General features: G+C 37.1%; 1 protein-coding gene across 2 annotated transcripts in view; it reads right to left on the bottom strand.

Annotated features, from left to right (window-relative positions):
• Positions 1–19,495, bottom strand: part of PLPPR4 (phospholipid phosphatase related 4) — a 56,647-nt gene that overhangs the window by 14,313 nt on the left and 22,839 nt on the right. For both annotated transcript variants that reach the window (XM_072644090.1, XM_072644091.1), the window contains exons 2-3: positions 13,343–13,528; positions 3,742–3,871 (exon numbers count right to left, since the gene is read on the bottom strand). In XM_072644090.1, coding sequence (XP_072500191.1) covers positions 3,742–3,871; positions 13,343–13,528 — 316 coding nt within the window. The remainder of the gene's footprint in view (positions 1–3,741; positions 3,872–13,342; positions 13,529–19,495) is intronic.

The following is a 19,495-nucleotide window of genomic DNA, read 5'->3' as shown; positions in this document are numbered from 1 at the left end:
ATGTTCATGAATTCTGAAATAACTTTATCTGATCATATCTGTTGTCATTCTACCCCTTCCTCTGACTTAATACTCCTAGCCTTGTTCTTTGTACACATTGTGACCTCCAGTTCCTTCACCCCACAGTTCCTTTTCCAGGCCATCATCATCCCTGCATTGACTATACTCTCCTCGCTTTCCCACCAGGATCTCTTGCTGAACCACTTCAACTATAATCTGTCCTCTTGTCTTTAGTCCTTTGTCTCTTTTTCTCATCACCAATCTTCCCCTACCTGGCCTCAGTCTAAGATCACTCCAAATATCACTGCCTTAACTTCTACTCATTTACTACTGAATCAAGCTGGAGAAAATTATGAAGTTGTGCTGTGTCTACTATAAATTTATGTTATATAATCTCAACTGGGCCCTCACTATGGCAAGGTAATCATTTTCCATCTCACTAATCAATTCACTATCCTACTCATCACAATACCTTTTCTTAATCTTTTCATTTCTACTCAAATCTCACATGGCTTCCCCTTCCTTCTTCCATCCTATCAGCTGAGAACCTTGGTCATATTTCACTGAAAAAAAAAAATAGAAGCCATTCATCAAGAACTCCCTTTTACCCCCCTCCTCCTCCTATGTCTTCTCCACCTCTTCCTTCTCATTTAACATCAATAAGATGCTTTCTCCCACCATCTCCTCCTTTATTCCATGTCTCACATGAAGAGGTAGTCCCTCTTAAGGTAAATGTTTCTATGTGAAAAAGTAATCTCATTCTAACCCTGTCATCTTAACACATTGCTCCCTCTATTATCCCCACTTTCTTATTAAAGTTCAAATTCTTCCTGTCAACTGTCCATTTCCCTGCTGCTTATTACCCATATCTCTCCTATTCTAAAAAAAAAAGCAAATAAAAAACTCCTCTTATTGTCCATCTATCCAACTATCATTCTATATCTTTTCTCCCTTTCATAGCTAAACTCCTTGGGAAAGCCAACCATTAACAGATGCCTCCATTTCCTTTTCTCTGACTCTCTACTTAACTCTCGGAAGTCTAGCTTCTAACCTCTTTATTCCACTGAAACTACTCTCTCCAAAGTCACCACTGATTTCTTATTTGCCAGATCTCATGACCTTTACCCAATCTTCATTGTTAGTGATCTTTCTTTAACCTTTGACATTGTCAGTCACCTCTTTCTCCCTTATAATCTGTTCTCTTAAGGATTTTGTGACACTGCTCTCTACTGATTTTCCTACTGACTCCTCAGTTTCCTTTACTGGATCTTTATCCAGATCTTATCTGATAATCATAAGAGTCCCCCAGAGTTCTGTCTTCATCCATTTTCTCTTCTAATTCTATGGGGCAGCTAGGTGATATAGTGGATAGAGTACCAGTGCAGGAGTCAGGAGGACCTGAGTTCAAATCTCACTTCAGACACTTGACACTTACTAGCTGTGTAACCTTAGGCAAGTTACTCAACTCCAATTGCCTCATCTCGGGTCATCTCCAGTCATCCTGATAAATATCTGGTCACTGGATTCAGATGGCTGTGGAGGAGGTGAGGCTGGTGACCTGCACAGCCCTCCCTCCCTCAAAACAAAGTCAAGTGCAGTCTTGTCATTGTTTCTCTGATGGCATGGTCTTCTTTGGTATCGAAGGATGAACACAAAAAAATCCTATACTAATTTGCTCGGAGATCTCAGCAGCTCCCATATATTCAATTATCATCTGATTGTGGTAACTGTGCTAGACCTACTTAACCAGACTTAATCTCTTTCTTGACCTTGAATCTTGTATCTCAAGCTGCCTATTGGAAATCTCAAAGTAGATATTCTATAGACATCTTAAACTCAACATGCCTACAATTGAACCCATTACCTCTCGCTCCCAACCCTCCCTCTTCCTAACTTCCTTATCGTTGTTGAGAGCAACACCATTTTCCCAGTTATCCAAATTCTCAATCTAGGCATCATCCTTAACTCCTTGTCTGCTCTTATCTCTCATAACCAATCAGTTCCAAAATTCTATCAAGTTTACCTTACAACATCTTTCACATATTTTCTTTTCTCCTCTGACACTGCCACCATCCTGGTGCAAGCCCTTATCATCTCATTCTTGGAAGATTGTAATAGCCTTTATTTTCGCCTTCTTGCCTCAAGGTTCTCTCAGTTGGACTCTAGGAAGACTCTGTCTGCAACAAGATGAGTTCCTGAGCTATTCACCTCACATCTAGGTCATTCACCTATTATTTCTCCACTTTTCGATTGCATTTTATAGCTATTCCAAATCAAATCAACAATCAATAAAATAAGGGAGTTAGAATAAATGACCTTTGATATCACTTTTTAGCTCTAGCTCTTAGATCCTTCGACTGACATTTGTCCACAATTTCCAGTTTTACTCAAACACTTGTGACTCTGACCTCTTCATCTTTAAGATTTATACTTCTAGCATAACTCCTTTCTATGAGAACAAGTTATGACTTCTCAGTCGCATTTCACTTGCTTAGTGTAGCTCTGGATTGTATCCCTTTCTAGAAAGCCCTTGGCCTGTGGCTTCCCATATCTGAGTACTGATGGAATTCTAAATGGACAATCTCTAGGAACTCCTAGAAAATCGGGCTCTCCAGGAAGACTCTTCCTAGAACAAAAAGAGTGACTGAATTATTCACCTCATCTCTAGGTCATTCCCATACGGTTTGCCCACTTTCCCATAGAATTGTACAACTATGCCAAGTCATATAAACAAACATCTGTTAATACTTACTATGAAAGGGTAATGCCTACTGTATGGCTGGCACTGTGCTAAGCATTGCCATTAAGGGATATTTTTCTCTTAGAAAAAACAATTCAATCCTAGATGTCTTATCTGCTCTTCTAACTTTCTGACTTTTCTGCCAATCTTTTTTTCTCTTCCCACCAGCGTAAGAGGTTTCTTCAGGAATGGAGAGCTGCTGACACAATGCATATCTGTTTCTCTTTGTTTGGGAGGTGGAAGAGGGTGGAAGTGAGTCATATTGAATAAGTAATGTATTAAGTAGGATGCCCTGTTGGCATAAAAGTGATGCATTTAATTTGGTATTTTGTAGAAAAAGGATATTTTTCCTGACTGTATTAGAGGTAAAATAGGTAGCTTGGAAGTTATTTGTTATTACCATTATTATTATCTTACATTTACATAGTGCTTAAGTTTGCAAAATGATTTGCATATATTATTCCACTTAAGGTTTTGTTGGTCAAAGTGTAGCACATAATCTTATCTTGCTATAACCATATCATCCTTTGTCTACACGGCCTTGCTATACAGAAATGTCAGCTGTATTGTTTACATAGCATTAGGGGTTTCTTACATCAATCTAATTGTCCAAGGATTTTGAATCTGGTCTAATTTCATTGCTTTTTAGTCCAGGCCAAATTGGCCAAGGCATGTCAAGAGTCAGTAGCAAATCTAGATGGTAGACGCAAAGAAAAATGGTCCCCCACGATGAGCCCATCTAGGAAACAGAGTTCAGGCAAAAAATACTCAAAAGTTATTGCATGTGAATCTTGGCATTCGGGAAAATGGAAAATGTAAATACCACATTTCAAATGTCAACTTTAGGATTTGGGATTAACCAATAGCTTCTTGCTTAAGACCTATCTTGTACTTGAAATTATACAACTAAATTATAACTTCAAGAACTTGGTATCTGTAATTAAATACAACATTTCTACTTGAAAAAACATTTCTTTTTTGTAATTGGTTCTCCAACCCACCAACGAATCTGACAGCTCTTCTAAGGAAAGAATTGAAGTTGCAGCCTCCTGCATTTATATTGGGCTCCATTCCAATCCCGTTTCTCCTTTTGGACAGGCAACAGTAGAGAATGCCTTCTCCTACCATTATCTGCAATGACAAAAGGGTATTCATAGTGAATTTAACAGTTACAAATGAATTCCATAGGGCGTGAAGAGAATAGATGTAATTTAATTGCTGGCTTAAATGTACTTGCATTTAAAAGCTTTCAGAGGGTGATTTTCCCTGAATACCTGAACCCAGGGAGAGAGGAAAGGGTGATTGGGGTTATCACAAACAACATTAGGAGATTCTGGACTCCTACTTAATGGTCAGGAGTTGAAGGTACATCTTGGCACTTGCCAGAGGTGGAAGCACTCAGGCTTTGGCCTCTTGCCCAGCAACACTCTGTGGTGTCTAATTGATAAATCACATGGTGATCCAGCCTGCCCTACAACTGTTAAAGTCTTGGCTTTTTATCACTATTACTATGAAAACAAGATGAGTGGGAACTAGATGAAGCAAGTGCCCAAGTAGCTAGTTTGGGAACATTTTACAAACTGGTTAATGCAATGGACCAGATGTTCATTCTAACTCCTGGTGACACTTGAAATCTTTGTCTTGTCTTTTGCGTTCTTGTTTTCTCCCCACTTTTGCAATTATGGGAGAGTAGTATCCAGTCCAGTATGTTTGTTTCCTAGCTGGGTAGTCTAATTGTCATGTTGATGTGGAAGAAGTAGGTTATATTTGGAATGGAGTTATATTTGAGGATTTTTGCTACAGATCTGTAATCAAGAATTCTTTCACTTAATTAGGGATGAGGGGATGTGATGATGCCACGAAGGACAGTCCGACCATAGTCAGAAGGTAGAAGGGGTGTCCTGTACAGCAGAAAATATGTCCTTTACCATGAAGGGTTAGGGGAAAGGCACCCCATTTGAGAAATACCAAGCTAATGAGACCCAGGGGCAATTTGTATAGATAAGGCAAAGGGATAGATAGTGCCCTAGTAGGCAGTTCTCTGGGCCAAAGCCCCCTTTGCCTCTTTTACAGTTATTATAAGCCTGGTTTTGCATAATACATTGCTTTAAAGTGATATATGTATGAGTCTGAGTAGATATGAAGAGAAAAAAGAGGACACGATGACATGTTTGCTTGTTAGTTTTGTAGCATTCTCTTAGGAGGAAATGAAGCCTATCTGTGTTGATAGGATATAATCAATTTTGGCCAAGAACTTCCCCCTTACTAAATCATCTGGACCTGTCCTTTCATCATTTGAGGCCACAACTAGTACAGAAATCACTTTCATTGATTTAGGTCAGCAATGAGTGCATCTTGTCTTAGAGAAAGGTAACATGGTGACAGTAATGAATAGAAGGCTGGCCTTGGAATCAGGAAAACTTGGGTTCAGAACTCACCTCTGACACAAAATAGGTGTGTGACCATGGGTAAGGTCTTTTAACTTCTTGATATTTCAGGCAATCTTCTAAGGCACAATATTTAAGAATGGAAAATAAGGGAGCGCACAAAGAAGTTTGCTTCTGTATAAAAAAAATTGGGATAATGTTTCTCTTTGTGACATATAGAGTATCATCAAAGTGGTGTAAAACATTGTGTGGGCACTGGTGTGGTTAAAAGAAAGCAAAATATTGATTTTTAAGATTAAGAGAAAATAGAACATTTATGATTCATTAAAATAAAGATGACTTGCCCATTTATAATTGTGATTTCATCTTGCCTCTAATAACACTTGAAGTTGGATATCTAAAGATAACAGGTATTTCTTATGATGTACTTTGTTCAGACTGAAATCTAGAGTTTGAAATTAAGTGCTCATCATTGAATCTATCACCTATTATAGCATTGGCAAGCTGGAAAGATTCTTAAAGATAATTGTCTAAGGCTCTCCTTTTTTGGGACTGAAAACTAACAGCTATGCTCTAATTTTAAGTACTGTAGAGCTAGATTTAGAGAACATGAGTTCATATCCTGATTGTCATAATTACTGAATTACCTATGTGACTTAAGATAAATCACTTTATCTTTCCAGCCTTTAACTCCTGATGCTGTAAAATAGGAGATAGGAGGAAAGAGAATTTGAAATGTATGGTTTCCAAGATCCCTTGCAGAGGACCTAAGATTTATGAGGCTTATGGAAATAAAATGATATAAGGTCACACAGCTTAAGAAAAGTAAGTATCACTCCAAAGACACTGCTATTTAGGGTCAGAATAAGCTCTTGAGGACATCTAATTGGTGTTATGGATTGAACATAGGATTTGGAATCAAATAGATTTAAGCTTGAATGGCACCTCAGACTCTTAGATCACTTTGTGTGATCTTGGGCCAACTACTTAAACTTTCTCATCCTCAGTTTCCTCAACTATAAAATGGGGAAAATATTATCTATAGAGCTTACATCCCTAAGTCATTCTGAAGAACAAATACTAGTAATAACTAGTATTTGTATAGAGATTTAAGATTTTCAAAGTATATTACTTACATATGCTAACTCACTTGATTTTCACAATGATCTTGTGAGTTAGGTGCTATTATTAGCCCCATTTTATAGATTATGAGATTGAGGCAGACAGATGTTAAGTGACTTGTCTGAGGCAAATTTAGGACTCAGATCTTCCTGACTCCAAGTCACACAACCTACTGAATCTCAATGTACTATGAATATGCCAATTTTTACTATTCAGTTATCCAATAGCAACTTTTTGGACATTTGACTTCCTAGTCTTTATTATATAACTTTATTATATAACTACAATTTTGGTCATGGACTAAAGTTTTAGATGTATTATTTGCTATGTATGCATTCCTATAATAAAAAAAGATATGCCTTACTTCATGAGACCCTAAGACTCTAGCACCCAAGAACCTGGGGTCTAAGAGTGATGTAGATTCCAACATAAACATGCCAAGAACTAGGGGTAATATAAGGACTAGAGCTGTGTACTATTAAGCTTTGCTTAATCCTAAAACAGATTATTTTCTTTTCCTTAGATAAGTATTTTTTTTTAGGGGGGGGGTTAAGTCCTTACATAATGTTTCTCTTCACTTGATCTTGACCTAGGAGGCATGGCATGAACTTTGCATATTATTTCAGCTACCATAATATAGACTTCTCTTTGTGGAGGAGCAATGTTGTTAGTTTATTTTCTAATACTGTTGTTATTTTCCTCTCAGTGAGATGTAACAGGACCACAATGTGTATCCAGGATCATGATGTAACAATAAAATGATTAGTTGCCACTTGCCATTTGAAAATGAAATACATTTAATTTCCAATAATGAGAGTAGCATAGCAAAATTGCTATCATGGAAAATACCGTGTGTTGGCTTCTGCGGAATATTAAACAGGGACTATCTGTAAGTGAGCCACAGTGCTGAATTTCTTCTGTAAAGCAAGGTTACAGTATTTGAATATGGCTTCTGTTACTGTCACAGGGAAGAGGACCTTCCCTTTCAAAATGCTTTCTGAACAATTTATTATAATGTCCCCAGGGCTTCAAATTGCAATGAAGCCTCAGCAAACTTGAACATCTTTATGGTTCTACATTTAGGTTATATAAGCTTCCAAAGCTAAGATTATCACCACAGGAGCTATAGACAAATCCAGACTGACTTTGCCTCTCTCTGAATATTAAATGGATTAATTCTGCTGAGACCTGCAAAAAAAAATTGCTAAAGAATATGAAAGGGTTTCTTTCTCCTTCCTATATGAATTCTGCAAAACTATATGGTGAGCACAACTTTGCTGAGATGGTTTCTTTGAGATTACTGACTTCATTGGGTTTAAACAGAACATCTGTTCCCCTCCCCCTTCCTCTTCATCCTACACGTGAGTAAGAGCTTATATTTCCTCCATTTAGATCATGCTTGGGGGAAGCTAATGGTTGAGAATAATAAGATGTAGGGTGAAGCATGCTATCCATAAGACCTGAGTGTGATTGTTAGTCTATCTCTAAAGAGTGCCTATCATTGGCCGGTTATAAAACCATACATTTGGAGCTGGAAGGGGTTTTAGAAGGCAAGAAGTTCAACCCTTAAATTTAATAGACTGGAAACTGAATCACAGAAAGCTTAAGTGATTTGTCCAGGGTTATATAGCTATTAAATATCTGAGGCAAGATTTGGAAACATATCTTCCTGATTTTAACTCCAGTTCTTTATCTACTACACTGCTCTATTTCTCTTATTTAGCTTCTCTGAACCCCAGTTTATTATCTGTACAACAGTGATTGTAACAGTAACTGATATTCACATAACATTCAACATGAAGCAGAATAGTATAGTCAACAGCAGGCCTCCAAGTGAGAAAGATAAGGCTACAAGTCGTATCCTGTCTTACACAATACCTCTGTGAATATGGAGAATCATTTAGCTCTCAGGGCTTCAGGCAGTTTTCTAAGACTATAAATTGCATAGCTATTTCCAATCTGCATTGGTAGAGGGAATTTCCCCACTGGGAGTTCCCTAAACCAAATGATCACATCTCTTCTAGAAAAAAAATTGCAAAGAAATTCATATACATTATCGAAAGGGACTCTCACAAGGGTACTTTCTACAATTACAACTGCTCATAACTTTGATTAACACTTATATAATTCTTTAAGCAGATTTACTTAATATGGAATCAGCCTAGGGGTATGTAGTTTAGGAAAGGGGGTCCTTGCACAGGACCAATAACCACTGCAACAAATTATCTCATCGAACCAGTGCTACCTCCCAGGATTGTTTTGAGAATAAGATAAGATAATATTTTAAAATGCCTAGCACAGTTCCTGACATATAGTAGGTGCTATAGAAATGCTATCTATTCATTATTTTATTATTGTTATCTTACAGTGACCTTGTGATTCTGGGCACAAGTTCTTAATCTGAACACCATACTATTTTAAAAATACATACTTTGAAAACTATTTCAATGTAATTGGTTTCTTCTCTAATCCTATGTATCTTATCTTATACATTTTATAAACATCATTCTTGCAGAAAGATTGAAGAAGTTATGATATATGAAAGTAATAGAATACTGTTGTGCTATAAGAAATGATAAAAAGATGGTTTCAGAGAAACCTAGGAAGACTTGTAAGAACTGATGAAGAGTAAAGTGAACAGAACCAGAACAATATCTCTAATAATCTATAATACCAATACTGAAAAAAATCAATTTAAAAAGATTTAGGAATTCTGATAATCAGAATGTTGAGCCATAATACCAGAAATAGGTACCCCACATCTTGGCAGAAGGTGATGACTCAGAGAACAGACAGACTTTTTTTTTTTGTCATGAACAATGCAGGAATTTGTTTTTGCTTTACTATTCATGTTTGTAAATAGGGATTTTTTTTTTTTTTGCTTTCTCTACTGGGAGGTGAAGGTGGGAGGGGAAGAAGGCAAACTTTCATTTGAAAGATATTTGGTTAAAAAAATCATTCTGAGAATGGGTCCATGGGCTTCACCAGACTGCCAAAGGGGTTCAGGACCCCAAAAAGTTTAAGAACTATACTCTAGGGTTAGAATGCCTCAATTCCACAAATTGCAGTTTAAAATCAGTGCAAAGAACATGGGCAACAATTTGGTGATGAAGTCACAAGCCTAATAAAAACATTGAGAGATATAACCAATGTTAAGAGAAGAAGCTGTACTAGGAAAGCTGTGCATCAGTTGTACTGGGAAAGCTCTCCCTTTCAACCATTTCAGTGACAGTTGTGGTAGAGGGAGAATTATGAACATACACAAAACCAGATCTTTAAATTATCAAAATGTGATACAATAATTTTAGCAAGATTGAATATTTTTGAAAAAATGAGCTAACTTCAAATATTAAAATTAAAAGCAATATTGACACTTGTTCTTTGGGCAAAAGTTTTTTTACTTAAATTTCATTAAATGCTAAAAGTACTTTCTTTCTGTTCCTTGAATGTTAGAGGTGTATTAGAGAATTTGAGAAAAGAGGCATGAAATTCTGGACATAGTAATATACACTGGATCACTTGAGATGAGAAGTTCTAAACTGGAAGAGAGTTAAGACAGATTAGATATACATGTCAAATCCGGCACCAGAAGTTGGGGGGTTGCGGAGGGCATATAAGAGGGAAATGGAGGCAGGCTATCAAGCCACCTAAGGAGTGGTTCACTGGCCTAGGTCAGAAAGTAGTTTTAAGCTTCCATGCCGATCATTAGTAGGAGCGACCTGTGAGTGGCTGTGCTTCCAGCACAGGTGAGATAAATTAGACCCAGTCTCAAAAAAAAGGCAACAATATATTTTATTATTTTAGGCCACAGTGATCTCTTTAAAAATGTCTATATTTGTGTGTTTATATATGTGTGTATGTAAACACACACATGCCCATGTGGTATCTATACACATATTATATATATAACATATATATATGTGTGTGTGTATATATACACATATACATACATCTATATGTATATGTGTGTGTTTTATTAAACTTGCAGTTTGAACTGCTTTCAAATACAATGTTACTTCTCTAATCATCTCCAGTCACTGTTATGGGAGTAGTATTAATTTGGGAAGCCTTTTTGAGATCCCTTGAATATGAAAAGTATAATGAAAAATTAAATTCCATTTCCAGCTTCTGATTCTATTAGTAAACTCCAGAAGGCTCTTTATGATGTATTTTTAGTAATCAAAATGTGTTATATGTAGTTAACATAAAGGGAAAGATTCATGAAGAAATCCCTATGCTAAGCACTGCCTACAAAAACATTCTATTCTGAAATCTTCTTTCTAAAAATGAAGTCTCCTAATCCATAGACTCTTGGAAAGAACCTTAGAGGTTGTCCAGTCCAACTAACCCCTTTAGTCAAACAATAAATCCCTCCCACAGAATCTCTGACAAGGGATCATCAAATCCGTCTGCTTAAAAACTTTCATTGACAAGTAACTCCCTAGCTTCCAAAGGTTGCAGGGATGATCAGATGACATTATAAGTAAAGCATTTTGGTAAGTTAAGTCCAATATAGTATAAGCTCCTTGAATGCAGGGACCTTTTCCCCACTGTCTTTTTATACCAAATATTTAGCCCAGTATATTAAGATGTGTGCTTTCACTTGTGTGGGTAGGTCCTGGTGAGAAAATCAGAAACTTTTTGACAGCCTAGTGTCTTAGAGCATTCTGGACCACTAAGAGATCAGATGACTTGGTCTCAGTCACACAGGCAGATGTTGGTTAGAACTATAACTTGTCTTTGTGACTTCAAGGAAGCCTGGCTCTCATATATTCTTTAAGTCTTTTTTCCCTTCCATTCAAATCCTATCCATTCTTGAAGGTCTGACTCAGATTCTGTCTCTTCCCTTATAGTCTTCCCCAATCACTCCAGCTCATACTGATTTTCTTCAGAACCTCTATGGCTTTAGTATATTGGTAACTATACATATTCCATGATTTTCTTATAATTAATAATTTCATCCACAAAGAAGAAAAAAAACTATTAGGTGAATGATGCTTCTCTTTTTTTCTTAGGGAAAGAGTGTACCTTGCTGGCAGGAAATACCACTTTTTTCCCATGAGGAAGCTGTTTCCAAAATGGTAACCGGAGTAAGTCAATTCATAAGTGACTTTTATTAAAAGCCTGGTTTAAATATAACTTTAATTAACTGACTCAATTTCTAGTGATTTTAATGAGAGCTAAAGAGGCCAAGAAGGAAAATGTTCTGTGATGAGAATGTAAATTATTTATCCTTGAAACTCAAATTTCTTTACTGTTAGATGCATTACTGCAAGGTGGGGTAAGGTATAAATTGGTGATCTTTGACCAGTGCTTATAGAAGCTACTGATAAATAGCCACTGTAAGCTCTGCCAGCTCTTTCCTCATCTGAGATGCAATTAAACTTTTTGGTTTAAAAGTCTGCTGTTTTGAATACTGTGAACAATGTCATGATTTTGAAATTTCACATACTTAAGATTGATGCCTCTGAAAATGGCTTTACAAATACACACATATATAATATGTAAATGCATGTGTTCAGACCTTTTTAATTATGCCCTACTCTTCATGACCCCATTTGGGGTTTTCTTGACAAAGACATTGGAGTGGTTTGCCATTTCCTTCTCCAGCTCATTGTAGACAAGAGGAATCTGAAGCAAACAGGGTTAAGTGATTTGCCCAGGATCACATATCTAGTAAGTGTCTGAGGCTAGATTTGGACTCATAAAGATGAGTTTCCAGATTCCAGGTCTGAGACTCTATCCACTGCACCACCTAACTGCCCCTGTCCTAAAGTTAGAGTTATCTAAAAATAAAATAAATTGCTCTGTTGAGTTATTTTTTACTGGTGTTCCTCTAGCAGAGACTATATGCACCACTTTTTGGGGATATTGTGAGTTGGATACATACTTTTGATGGAATCCATGCTCCACAAGTTCTCAAAGATCTCTTTTACAACTCTGGAACTCAATGCCTCAAAGAAATGTAATTGAAAGTCCTTTCTAGGTATGATTTAAGGAAATCCCTGTACTACACTGCTTTGTTATCAGTGTTCTAGGCTTCAGATACTAAAAAGGAATGATACAGGGCCTCAGGACGCAGTGTGGCATCTTGGAGCCAGGAGACCTAGATTTGGATCTAACCAGGAATAATTCACTTGATCTCCCAGAGACTCAGTTTGCTTTTTTTAAAAATGTAGATGATAACACCTATAGTGCCTGCCTCAGTGGTACTATGAGGAAAGTGTTTGGAAAATCTTTAAGCACTATAAAAATATGAGCTTTTATTATTAAACCATCATGAAGTAGGTTCTGAAAGACTGGGAAACATTTTCCAAACTGAATTACTTAACTGTGAACTAAAAGCTACGCTCTTTAAATGAAATTCAGCTACATTTCCATAAAGTGAGAACAATGAATTGCTAAAGTATTTTCAGAATGTATGATTAGACAATTCTTGTGAAAACAAATTATAATCTGTCCCCTTTTAGCAAAATGTCTTTGGTAGCACAATTAAAACTTACTTAACCTTTCCATGCCCGGGGCTATGCAAAACAGTATATAGAATGACAAGACTTATGATCTAGGAGTCTGCAGTAACTTTTAAAAAGTGCTTCTGTCTAAACCTCCCCATGCACATAAGTGTTCTGCAATTTACCTGAAAAAGTAGTTGTCGGAGCATTGAGAAGTTACTTTGATTACTTGGCCAGGGTTTTATAGGCAGGATATTTTAAGAGTAGAGACTTCAACCCTAGACTTCTTGGTTGTGAGACTGGTTCTCAAACCAATACACCAAACTGCGTTTTTTAAAAAGTTATAATCATAGATAGAGGCAGGCAAGTGGATGTAATGTAGAACTTGGAATCAGGAAAACCTGGCAAATCAGAGTTTTTTGCCTCAGTTTCCTCATCTGTAAAATGAAGAAAATAGCAGTCCCTACATCACGGGATTGTTGTGAGAATCAAATGAGATACCGTGTGAAGAACTTTGCCAACTTTAAAGTGCTACATAAATGCTAGGTATTAGGATGTTGCTGTGTTCATTTTGTTTCATTTTTTAAGAACCAAGGATAGATGGGGTTGGAGATGACAAGAAAAACAGAGCATCTTCTTACCGTAACTGCAGGTCCAGCAAAAGCTAAGCTAAGCAGCATGAGGAATGGAATAGCTTCCTGGGTGGGCTCAATGTAGGGCATGCTGAGACTCCGGTCATAGCAGCTGAACCCAGAGTGCACTGGCTTGAAGACATCTGTGAGTTCCAGGAAGTAGAGGCTGACAACAGAGGAGGCCAAGATGGGCAACTGGAAAGGGGAGGAAAAAGATCTACTTTATGCGATTGAATTTTTGTTGTAATACAGAGAACTTGGAAGGTCATTAAACACGAAAAAGGTCTATGGGGAAATCTTTCTTTACTCATCTGCAGGTAGTTTTGCAGAGTGACCTGGTCTCTATATATCTCCTCTGAAATGAATAGATTCAGCCAGAAGTGCTGAGCTTGGAGACAGGGAGACTTGGCGACAAATCCAGTCTCAGATATTTACTAGCTGGGTGGCCCTGGGCAAATCACTTAACTTCTACCAGTCTTAGTTTTCTCAACAATAACATGGATATAATAATAGGCAGAGTTGTGGTATAGATAAGATATTTATAAAGTACTTAGCATAGTGCCTGGCACATAGTAAGCACTTAATAAATGCTTGTTTCCTTTCCTCTCTTTCCTCCCTCCCTTCCTCCCTCCTTCCATTTCCTCCCTCCCTCTCTTTCTTCCCTCCCTCCCTCTCTATTTCCCTCCTTCCCTCCTTCCTTCCCTCCCTCCCTCCCTTCCTCTCTCTCTCCATCCCTCCCTCCCTCCCTCCCTCCCTCCCTCCCTCCCTTCCTCCCTCCCTCCCTTCCTTCCTTCCTTCCTTCCTTCCTTCCTTCCTTCCTTCCTTCCTTCCTTCCTTCCTTCCTTCCTTCCTTCCTTCCTTCCTTCTAGCAAGGCCAATAGAAAGGCAATATGGTGTTCAAGAAAGAGGGACCTACTTGCCCTTCCACAACCTCCACCCTTGACTTCTGTGACTTCTTACAAGTTGTCCCTAATGCCTCAAATGCACTACTTCCTCACTTCTTACATATCTATCTTCCATCAAGGCTTAGCTCATAAGCTAGCATGTCTTTCTTGATTCCCTTATTTTTTTAAATTTCTTTGTTAAAATTTTCTTTTTGTAATTATGAATTTGATAAACACTAACAAACATGGGCATCTTCATGAACAAAGAACAGAAGGAGAAGATTTTAATGAAACCATGAATTAATATTATGCACAGCTTTGTGGGTTTTTTAAAGTATATATTTATTTTAACACATGATTTAGAGCATTTCCCTGCCTGACTATGTCTCCTTTTGAACTTCCTTAGGCTCTCTTCTATGTTTTTAAAAAAATTCATCACCACTTTTTCACTTTTTTTTCCCTTCTGGTATCATCAGTATCTCACTCTGGATAATCCTCCCATTCCACCAAGTCAAAAAAGGAAAATTCCTTCCATGTGTCAGCTTAGGATACATGTACAAAACAAATCAGCACAATGTTGGTGTCTGAAAATGTGACTCATTCTATACCTCTCAAAGAAATGTACAGTTAGGAGATGGAATTTCCTATGTAAGGAACAGCCAGGTTGTCAGTATTCCTGAATTCCATAGAGCATATGGAGTGTACTAAAGTGTTACAATACTGGAAAGGTAGGAGTGGACCAAGTTATGAAGGATTTTTAATGCCAAGCAGAGAATTTTACATTTGATCTAGGAGGCAATAGGAAGCCTTTGAGTTTAGTGTGTGTGTGTGTGTGTGTGTGTGTGTGTGTGTGTGTGTGTATCTTTGGGGGTAGAGGGAGGTGTTTGACATGGTCAAGCCTATGCTTTAGGAAGGACACTTTGATAGTTGGATGGAATGAACTGAATTAGGGACATGCTTGAGACAGGATGTTCAGAAGAGTATTGCAACCAGAAGACTATAGCCTAGACCAGGGCAATGGCAGTGTCAGAGGAGAGAAGACATGCACAAGAGATGTTACAAAGATAGAATCAATAGGCCATGGCAACAGTTTAGAAGTGGAAGGTAGGAGAGTGTGAGGAGTTGAGGATAACTCTGAGTTCGTGAGTTTAGGTGACAGCTTTCAAAGACTATTCTCAAAGAGCAACATTTTATAAATGCCAAATTTCAATTCCCTCCATATCCTGAAATTGCTGAATTATATAACATAAAAAGATTGATTTAAGGTGTTGTCAGCTGTGGAGGGCAGTAGCTTTTATATAACCAAACAGGATATTTTTGGCTTCTTTTTGTGTCAACTCACTGTTGGAAGTGAAAATTCTACCCAGTGGAGGAAATTCAAATTCCTGGCTCTTTGCAAAATTTTTGTAGATGCCATGCTCCAACTCAATTCTCTGAAAAAAATTCCCTTACATTGAACTCTGAAGGACTTCCCTACTCAGAAACAAGTCCTTCCTCAATGAAAATATCTGCTAGATGAAGAGGTTTATTCCACTATCCATCCATTTTTTCGTTTAGATCTTTCCTAGTTTCCAATCAGGGGACCACAGATGGTAGGAAAAGTATCCTACAAAATGACTGGGGAGTATCTGCTACTGAGAAGGACTCAACACTTAACAGAATCTGGCTGAATTTATCTGTGCAATTATGAAAAGATTGAACCATAATATTCAGGGGAGTGATTCTTTTTTTAATAGGTTAATTTGAAGTAGCTCACCAAATGTTGAAAATATGATTAAGTTCAATTAGCAGGAATTGAGAAGCTACCAGATGCATGGCAATATACCATTCCAATTACGAAAAGAACTGCTGCTCTGTATACACAGGGGCCAAAAGAAATAAGAATGAGTCAAATAAAAATTGGATAGCAGGTTAATTGTTTATATACAGACACAGTCATCATCATGTGCCCCTGTCATCTATGAGTCTGAAACTTGATCAGGCTTCCAGGGAGAGAGTGACATTTAAGGCTCCTCCATCAGATATATCACCTTTATTGAATCTGATGCACACATTCATCATAGATTCTCCTTTGTGGTTCAACTTTCTCCAAACTTGAAGGTAATGGTAAAGCATCTTTTACTGACAAGATGCTAAGGGGGGATGAGACAAAAGTATGAGAAGAAGAAGGAATACACACATCATTCCTTCTCTACCCTAGCTCCTTTTTGGGATTTTCTAACTAATGAGGTACCTTACAGCAAGCAAATGAAAACATCCAAGTAATAAAGACAACTGTATTCAGACCTCTCTATCTAAGTCAGTATCCTGCCTGGGTCTGATATACTGTATTCCCTCAAATAATATTTTGGCATCAACAAGGTGCTTTGAAATAGTATCATTCAATCATCCAATCAAATCATTTGTTCTATTTTTAAACTATCCTAACTGAATGTGGCTTTGACCTCAACATAAATGCCATTGTATTCACCCATGAAATAGCTCCAGCTACTCTCTTTCCATCTCTGAAGATCAACTGAAACCCGCCCCCCCAACTTGCTATAATGGACAGCTTTTCCTTTCTGAACTTTTTAAATTTAGTATCCCAGAGGATTTATGCACTTCTCTTTGCATCCAGTAGCTTATTAATAAATATTTACTGAGTCAAGTTGACTCTGTCCACAGACAGTCTTGAATTCTTCAGAATTCAAAGCATTATGTGTTGTAGATACATACTATTATATTACTAAGATGAGGGGCAATAAGTGGAGATGGAAATATTTGGGAAGAATGTACTTAGCAATGGTGGCTAGTGGTGACAAGAATCATATATAATTTCTTAGAGAAAAATAAAAAAAATAAAATTTTGATTACCTGAATGATTTGGAAAATAATACAGGAGGTTATATTTTGCATTTCTTATTAACTCAATAAGCATTTTCCCAAGAGCTATGTAGAAATGAGAAGAGGATTAATATGGTTAACTTGAGATTTTCATTCTACTCTAAAAGCATAAGACGATATTTCTAAGAGGGAGAAAAATTATTACAATTCACTAAGTTGGGATTTTGAAAAAATTTTGACTTTTTTGGATGTCTGATTCTTTCTTGTGAGTGGTAGGGTGATATTATGGATAGCATACTGGGAGTCAGGGAGATCTGGGTTCAAATTCTATCTCTGGCACTATCTGGTATAGCACACAAGTCATGGAAACACTTTTGGTCAGTTTCCTCATTGTGAAACAATAGGGAAAACTTTAATTACAATAACTATTTCATAAGGGGGAGTTATAAGGCTCAAATAGTTTAATGTGTTCATAGTGCTTTACAAAATTTAAAGCATTACATAATATCGGTTATTATTACTATTCTTATCTCCATATTGAAGAAGATGCAGTAATAGCCCTCATGAAGTATCCTAGATTTCACAGAAAATATTGATGCAGGTAGTAATAAAATATTTTATATTCTATTTCAGTGGATGTATGAAATTGGGTTATATTGTTTAGTAAAATATGCTTCATTCAATTGGGATAATCAGTGCCTTACACATAGTGAGTTTTTATTAAATACTTGTTGAACAATGAACAGAATGGGATGATACAGTTAACTCATAGATAAAAATCATTAGAATTACACATCTTCTAAATGTTCCTGGTTGGTTTTTTTAAAATAGCAATTACAATAAAGGATATAAACCATGACCTAACATGACAGCTTTGGATTTACATGGATGGAGCTATATCTTAGGAACATCTAATAGAAATCTTGTTTTGCCTTATACCGCAACTCCATAGGAACATCAGAATTTGACTTGTTTTGTCTCTACCCAGGGTTTCTCCAGGGAAAACTAGAATTTGATTCAGGTCTCTGTGTAATGGTAATTTAAATGGGAAAATCTTTCCCATTCATTCATAGGCCCTTGTGACCTGAATGGGTCACATGGAAGCCTGAGTCTCATGGAGCCTGTGGTGGTAAGAGCTTGCTGAACAGGTGGAACAGGAGGAGGCAGAGCTAGAGCAGAACTGAGAAGAAATTAGTCATGAGAACAGTCAGAGCTAGGAAGGATGCAGGCAAGTAGGCAGTTGGCTAGTGTGAGTGAAAGAGCTTCTTTGTGATTTTGTGAGAAGTTTGTGGTTTGTGGGAAGCCTAGCAGAGGGAAGGTTTGGGGATTGTGTTGTCCTCTGCATTGTTATTGAGTATAGATTTCTTTGTTGCTATGATGGATTTGACTTTCTGGTGTTGAGATTTGACTTTCTGTTGTCTGAATAAATGTTTTTGCTTCTGTTTTCCATGTGGAGAGTCTGTTGTATTTCATGATGCAGAATTGCACCAGGATATTTATGGTCACTGTAGGTACTGTGAATATCGTGTTGGTGCTACACTCTGCCTCTTCATAAAAAGTAAAGGTCTCTCAGTTCCCGTGGAATCACTCAGGGTAACAATCTTTTACGTGATGATGAATGGTTATAAAGCATTACGTGAGTATAAACTGGTACTATTAAGCTATTATTTATAAGAGAGATTTTGGAGACAGGTAAGTGAACAATCTATATGTCAAAGTAATGGAAACTTCATTTCCTACTTATGATAAGTGAATTATAAGCAGCAAAATTACTATTTTGAGGCAACATGCTGACATAGTAAATAGAGTGCTGGATCGCGTGTCAGGAAGCCTTGAGCTCAGCTCTTTCCTCAGTCACTTACTATGTGAGCCTGTGTTAACCTCTCTCAGTTTCTTTCTCTGTAAAAGAGAAATAATAATAGCACCTCCATCCTAGAATTGTGAGGACCAAAGGAGGTTATGCATATAATGTGTTCTGCAAACCTTTGAATTTATTATAATAGCAGTAGCTATTATAATGAACATGATTACATTATTATAATAAGGGTAATTAAGAACAAGGGTTTTACCCGAGTATTAGAAAGACATAGCTTATAAGAAATGATGAGCAGGATGCTTTCAGAAAAACCTGGTAAGACTTACATGAACTGATGCAAAATAACATGAACAGAAGCAGAAATATGCTGTACACAGTAATGCAACGTTGTACAATGATCAACTATGAATCTCTTCTCAGCAATACAGTGATCTAGGACAATTCCAAAGGATTTATGAGGAAAAATGCTATTCACTTCCAGAGAAAGAACTGATGGAGTCTGAACGCAGATCAAAGCATACTTTAAAAAAATTTCTTTAATTTTCTTGGTTTTTTTGAGAGGGGAGTGTCTGTGTTTTCTTTTACAATGTGACTTATATGTAAATATGTTTTACATGATTGCACATGTATAACCTATAT

The sequence above is a fragment of the Notamacropus eugenii genome, chromosome 2 (genome assembly GCF_028372415.1).
Source record: "Notamacropus eugenii isolate mMacEug1 chromosome 2, mMacEug1.pri_v2, whole genome shotgun sequence".
Classification (NCBI taxonomy): Eukaryota; Metazoa; Chordata; class Mammalia; order Diprotodontia; family Macropodidae; genus Notamacropus; species Notamacropus eugenii.
This window is presented reverse-complemented; position numbering and strand designations above follow the sequence as displayed.